At 41.9% G+C, this 6,960-nt stretch overlaps 1 protein-coding gene across 1 annotated transcript; it reads right to left on the reverse strand.

Annotated features, from left to right (window-relative positions):
* Positions 1-287: 287 nt before the first annotated feature.
* Positions 288-2,847, reverse strand: jun (Jun proto-oncogene, AP-1 transcription factor subunit). Its single transcript, XM_085349045.1, has one exon. It carries the CDS (start codon positions 2,470-2,472, stop codon positions 1,489-1,491), a length of 984 nt encoding a protein of 327 aa, XP_085205171.1. The 5' UTR covers positions 2,473-2,847; the 3' UTR covers positions 288-1,488.
* Positions 2,848-6,960: the final 4,113 nt, after the last annotated feature.

Genomic DNA, 6,960 nt, shown 5'->3' on the forward strand with positions numbered 1-6,960 from the left:
GATACTGAGCTCCAGGCTTGTATTTTCTTTTTTCTTGTGGTTAAAGCCATCACCACAAAGCCTTTGTTTGGGTTATTGTTTGTTCTTTTAGCTGGTACTGACTGAAAGATGACTATGTGATTAAAAAAAAAGACTCACCATATATATACATAATCCCACCAAGCCACAGTTTATTGTATTAATTTATCCCATACAGAGATTTGCACTTCAGAACCTAACACTTCTTTTTTTTCTTTGACATGCTGAAACCTTTTTGAATACTTACAAAAGGACAGAGCAATGGTGAATAACTGAATGATGAAATAGCAAGGGAGATGTCGTATTAATCAAATCAGTTCCAGATTTCTTAATTAAGGGTTGCACACCTTAGCCTATTGTGACTGAGTGTTACATGATGTGAAAATGTTACTTATTGCTCAAAGCAATGGGAGACTTTATAGGGCAGTTACACTTTTCTTCTTCTGAGCCTGTGTGAGCTGAGACACAAAAGTGGAGATCGCAAACTCTACAACCCCAATTTGCAGAACTGGCCTCCATCAGGAGTAAGTGAGCCCGGCCTGCCAGCTGAAACACAATCACTCAGCTTCAATCAATACCAGTACTAATGGAATTTAGCTTGAGGTACTCAGCACTAGCAGCTCTTACAACATGTTGCAACATGTTTTATTGTTTGACTTCTTCGTGGCACACCCACTTTTTATGTCACACTCTTACAAGTACACAGAGGCGATGTTGCTTCATTTTATCTGGTTTATTTTCTTAAATATTGATTAATTTCTTAAGTGCTCAGAAAACAAACATAAAAAATTATACAGTATTCTTATTACAAATGGTAAACATAAGTACTCCAAGTTGATCTTATATACATATAACAATGAGTGAAACCCCATTAACAGCTTTAGAAAAAAACAAGTAAATCTTGAAGCTTTTCTAACTTAATTTCTTACAATTAAGAAAAAAATGTACATTGTACTTTAACTCATGAGTCAGGCAGCATTTGTTGCAACTTTTCAGCCGTTTAGAGTTGACCAACACGCCTAAAAAGTGAGGCCATTAATTATGGCTACAGCAAGAAAAGTCTGTATTGCGTGTGATTTAAAAAAAAAAAAAAAAATCCTCTAATACTGAGTTTTTCCATTGATGGTCATGATGAAGTCCATGCAGGGCTCGGTGTAAATCAAGAAAACGTCAGTCCTGTCCAGTTCTGTAAAGAAAAACAGCACGACACAGAAACAGAAGGGGTTTCTGCCTGTTGCCATGTCCCTTCTGGTTCATGGCTATTGTCACAGTCCTGAGCCCATCTCTAGGACGCGCCACTGGGGAGCGCGTGGCACTCAGTTTGGTACCGTCCCCGGTCCCGCCAGTGTCGCGCCACATCATCCCAAATACCGGAACGATTTCGGGAGTCGCAGACACTCACTACCACAGGAAGCGTCCTATTCTTTCAACTACAGTCTTTTCTCTCTCTCCTCTGTCGCTGACACCACCTCAGAAGGTCTGGAGCTGCTGCGTTAACATAAGCTGGCACCCGCTGTTTACGTGGTTCATCACCTTCTGCTTCAGCTGGGCCACCTGCTCGCGCAACATGTTGGCGGTGGATGCGAGCTCGGAGTTCTGTGACTTTAGGGTCTTCACTTTCTCCTCCAGCCTTGAGATCCGCTCCAGCTTCCTCTTCCGGCATTTGGAGGCAGCGATGCGGTTTCTCATCCGCTTTCTCTCAGCCTTGATGCGCTCCTGACTCTCCATATCGATTGGAGAAAGAGGAGGGGTCTCCCCTGGCATCTCGGGCACGGTTTGGGGCTCCTCTTTGAGCGCAGTGAGCCGGGGGAGCTGGGCAGGGGAAGGCTGGCCGTAGATGGGAAGCTGAGGCGGGGCAGCAGAGAAGGACATAGTGGGGGCTGAGGTGGTGTAGTTTGGTGCCGACACGGTACTGATGGCCGGGTTGAAAGTGTTCAAGTCCTCATAAACCGGCGACTCAGAGCGCATGGCAGCATTGTTGTTGTATACGGTGGCACCGGCAACAGATGAAACAGGCGGCAGCGCAGTGTTGACAGTTGCCGGTGGAGTCGAGGTGACACTCACGTTTGTTGTGCCCGGCATGTTCTGGTGGTGGAGCTCAGCCAGGGCGCGCACAAACCCCTCCGCGAAGCCCTCCTGCTCGTCAGTGACATTCTTGGGGCACAGGAACTGGGTCGGGGTCGGCGTGGTGGTGATGAGTCCGTTGCTGGACTGGATGATCAGCCTCTCCAGCTCCGGAGAGGCCAGCTTCAGCAAACCCACGTCGGGGGAGGTGAGGATGTCGCCAGCTTTGGCGCGGAGGTGAGGTTTCAGAGCGCTCGGCGGGTCGGTGAGGTTCAGTGTCATGTTGTGTTTCAGCGCTTTGGGGTTGCTGTATCCGTAGCCGGCGTTGTCGTGCTGGGAGAAAGCGTTGAGTGAGTCGTCATAGAAAGTAGTTTCCATCTTGGTATACATAGAAGAAAAAATAAAACAAAAACCGAATGTAGCTACACAGTCTTCTACAAAAACAGCTTTCCGTCCCCCCTTCTCTTCTTCCTGGTTACCGAGGAGGAAAACACTGGTTTCCAAACGTCCTCTCTGTGCGTAAAAACTTCCAAACTTTGAGAGCGCACTTTTCTCGACACAGGAATCAGAACTTACTTCTTTCACCAAGCGATGGTCGGTTGTTCTATGTTGACTGGAAATTGTTCACAAAGCTTTTGTCAAAGTATCCAGACTTATTTTGAGTCCGTGAATGAAAAGCGCCTCGCGGCTCTAACTTTTCCTGTCAGCCACCGAGCGTCTCCGGTGTGCTCACCGCTTGCGTGTGTGTATACTCTGAGCGGTCCAGCGTGGAGGCAAACCTTATCTGCTGCCGCTGCCTCTCTAAAAATAACCATGATGTCATGACGGGGCTCTCCCATTGGCTGAGGGGCGTGTCTCTGAGGCGGGGCTGAGTCCTCCGATAAGGCGCGTTGCCTAGACGACCACCACCCAGAAGATTCTTAATCTCGCGGTGGATTGTGGGATGAGGTAATGCTGTAAAGGAGAACGTAAGCGCGCTGCATTGTGGGATGACGTATTGTTTTTGAATATTTGGTTACCCGCTTTACTGTCAGTGGCGGGACAGGCAGCGATCAGAGCAGCGCGTCCAGACCTCAGTCTCTCTTATTACGATGATTTTGTTGTGAACCAGCCCAAATACTCATCTGCTAACTTTTACTGTTACTTTTATTTATGCCTTTTTTTATTTGCTTAAAGTTGGAAGCTTTTCATTTAGTCGTTTAGAACCACGCGAAAGTAAAAATAAATCATAATATATGATGAATTTCATCAGGCTAAACTTTTCAAAGTTTCTATGACTTTAAAATAGATGATACTATGTGGAGAAGTGATATTTTCCTTCAACACTCAAACTGCTTGAAATTAAATACTTGTCTTTTTATATAGGGTAAGAAAGGTGTATGCACTCAGTAATAGCTCTGGTTTACTAATAATGATAAAGAATATATTGCTGAATTTGAGACAAAAAAATCAAAGTTACACCTGACTCATAATATTTTGTAGCAGGCCTGTATTTGTTTCTTGTTTTTATCAGTTTGTAGAGTTTTATTTAATTTTATCTATGTTACTTTATAAAAGTAAATAAATTGTTTAAAAAATAATAAAATAGGGTGGCTTTAAAGTGTTATATATAGATTATTATTATTATTTTTATTTTATTTTATTTTTTACAAATTGAACTCTTTTTATTGCAGGTTTCTTTGTAATTAACCTCATTTCTTTTGTTTTTGTTTAAGTAAAACATGGATAATTCTGAAAACTTACAGATGAAATCACCGAAACCCTTTTTGTATGAACAAATTACAGCTTATTTTTCCATGTATATGCAGACTTGCGATGGAAAGTCTTTGTGACGTTTTACTTATTGGTCTCGGAATATTATGGTGGTCTTGGGTTGGTGGTCCCATATAATTTGTCTTACCTAGCACATAGACACACCCTGCATTTCCTTGTGACTGTACTGTGTACGGTAAATGCTGAGGGAGTTAAAATTTGACACCTAAGAAAGGTTAATATAAACACAGACATATTTAGTCACAATCCACCTAGCACTGCACATTCTGGGTGGATTGGCATCAACCAGTAGTCTGACATTTCAAGACAACTGTCTGTTGATTCAGTCATCAAGAGACATGTTTTAATCAAGTCTCTTGCTTCTGCAAAGACGGCACACTGCAAAGCCATATTTAAGACCTTTTATTTCTGCTAAAACTGCAAGTTGTTAAAGAGATCTACAGACGTCTGTTTGTTCTCATAAAGAGCAAGTATATGTCCTATTATCTGTGTCAGGGTGTGTAATTAGTGCAGTACACTCCATTGTCCCATGGCCCTTGGTCAGAAATCAAGCTGGTTTAATGGCAGGAGGTTAACTGGTGTGTCTTATGTGTCTCCCCCACACTCCCACTGTCTGGGTCATCCACTGCCCTGCCAGCTTTACTGCACACTCTCTCCAGCACATCCAGTCTAAATATGTCCCCCTTGTGTGACAAGTAAATCAGTCCCCTGGCGCTAGCTGGCTCAGAGAGGCACCTAAGGAGGCTGAACTGGATCATAAAAAACCACCACCGTCTGACTTTTTATGGCTGCTAATGTTGTCTTTATGTACTGTTGTATGTGTCAAACTCGGGCTATTAATAAAGTCAAATATAATCTGATCTAACTGGTTGGCTTAACAGATCTTATTTTGTTTCAGTTATGAGACAAATTGCTTTTCTTTAAGGCGACGGGACACATTAGGAAACGCTTAAGATGAGTTTTGCAAAGTAAATTTATGCAGTGTTTCCTATTATGTTACGTTCTGTCAGTTTCATTCACTGTTTTGTAGTTTCATAACAATCACTCTAGTAACAAAATAAGAGGAAGCAGAATATGTACGAGTTCTTTAGATGCCTGCTTACGATGTTCAACCAGCACATTCTGAAATATTTATCCATCTTTGCTCATTAATCTATTCATGACTTCTTTTCATTTAAATTAAAGCACACACACACACAAAAGAAATCAGTGTTCTTGTGGTCGCCACCAGACAGCAGGGATCCATGTGTATGGCTTCACCCATTGTCCTGAATAGACGAATTAAGTTAAGGCAAAACATATGATGTCATTTAAAGTTATTATCTCATTTAAATTAAAGTGCTTTTAAGAGTCAAATCCCATGGCAAAAGTCAGGCCTTGGTGAATTCTGTTTTATATACTTTCAAATGGTGTTTAATACAGAACCCTTAAATGCTTCAATATGACTGAAGCCTGGATGAATGAATTGGGCCTGCTTTTCTTCCCTGGTTGCCATGCATAAAAAGTTATAAAGGGGTAACCACAGCATGGTAGTTTGCCAAAGTGATTTTCTGTGCAGGAACGTAGTTGGCTGTTCCCGGACCTGGACATTTAGGCAGCAGTGGATGCAAACATCAAGTAGCCATAATGGTAACCATAAAAAATATATAATGTTTGACCTGTAATTTTTACATGCACTTTTGCAGTCATTGTTGAGCATATTTAAAGATTAACATCCACAGTTTCTTATATGATTTTCCTCATGCTCACTAAAAGAATACATGAATATGTTAATAAGTAAATTTAAAAAAGAAAAAGAAGCAAAACAAAACAGAGGTCATCAACATTTTTAAGTGAAAAAAAAATAGGATGTCATCGTAATATTTAATCCAGATGTGAAAACAAAAACAGATGTTTATTTATAGGACAGATTTTACAGAAACACTTTGTTTTATATGCAACACAAAGGCCAGAGACACTTTCCTGGCTGCTTCTGGGGTTTATTTTCAAGATAAAGAATCAACACTGTCACACAAACATGTTTTTTTTTGTTGGTTTTTTTTTTTGTCTTTCTTAGTGCTTTGTTCCTGCTCAGCTGCATCCTGTCCCGAAGTGGTACAATTGTGCCTTCTAAGTTGCCTCGTCTTTCCTCTGGTTAACTAACCCTTGCTGCTTGCTCAACATTTGTGTATTTTATCATAACCTTTTCCTCTCCGGCCTTTCATTCGTATGTTTCACCCCCTACATTCTTACGGTACCTCTGCGCTGTTTTCCCTCTGGACTGGATCACAGATGTCCTCCTCACGTATCCCCCCACACTTTGCTTTTCTCTTATCATTCTCATCCTCCTCTCTCACTCTTTCTCTCGTCTCACTCCTATCAGTGGCCAACCAGGCAGCAGGATTTCCCCTGTGATGGAAACAGGCTGTGGCCTAATTGTATTGTTACAGCAGCTCATTTCAGTAAAATCTCAGACTGCTCTCCGTGTTTGTGTTGGTATCAGTAGCTTAAACTGAAACACTGGCCAAAGCACCACACAGTGAGAAAGAAAAGCACAAGTGCAAAAGCAGTGAAACGTTTTAGAAACTTTTGCTCTTTACGTCAAACTGGGCATCCCTCGAGATTTGCAGGGTGAGTGAGAGACAAGGAGACAGACTGTTGAAGCGTTTGAGACAGTGCACACACACAATGGTCTTACGCTGTGAGAACAATTGTTGTTTCAGCTGCTATGTGACGGAAAAAAGCACCCAGCTGTGGCGATTGTGTGTGTCCTGCTGGACTGTAAGCAAGCTCGCACATTCGGCGTATGTGTGTAAATGTCTGGGTCTGTAGACTGAGGCCATCATAACACCTGAACCACACAATTAGAGTGCAGTAAAAGTGCACAAAAACACTGATCAAGCAGATAAATCAGTTGATAAACATGCAGATGAAAAGGAAAGCTAAACTTTAGATCCAAATGGCTGAAATATTCAGCTGAAAGTAATGGATTAAAGAAAGAGCAAGCATTTGCTTTAGAGTACAGATCCAGCTCTGGAGACTCCATGTGGTAGTACTCTCAAATGGACCCGGTTTACAAAGGAACTGAAGTTAAAAATGATCACAATTAAAATATTTCATGCACAG

The sequence above is a fragment of the Diplotaxodon limnothrissa genome, linkage group LG23 (assembly GCF_057381915.1).
Source record: "Diplotaxodon limnothrissa isolate DT_005_m linkage group LG23, D_limnothrissa_male_GT1.1, whole genome shotgun sequence".
Taxonomy (NCBI): domain Eukaryota; kingdom Metazoa; phylum Chordata; class Actinopteri; order Cichliformes; family Cichlidae; genus Diplotaxodon; species Diplotaxodon limnothrissa.

What these genes read in the sequence shown, in the direction of transcription:
- jun (XM_085349045.1), bottom strand. Translation starts at nt 2,472, where the DNA reads ATGTATACCAAGATGGAAACTACTTTCTATGACGACTCACTCAACGCT.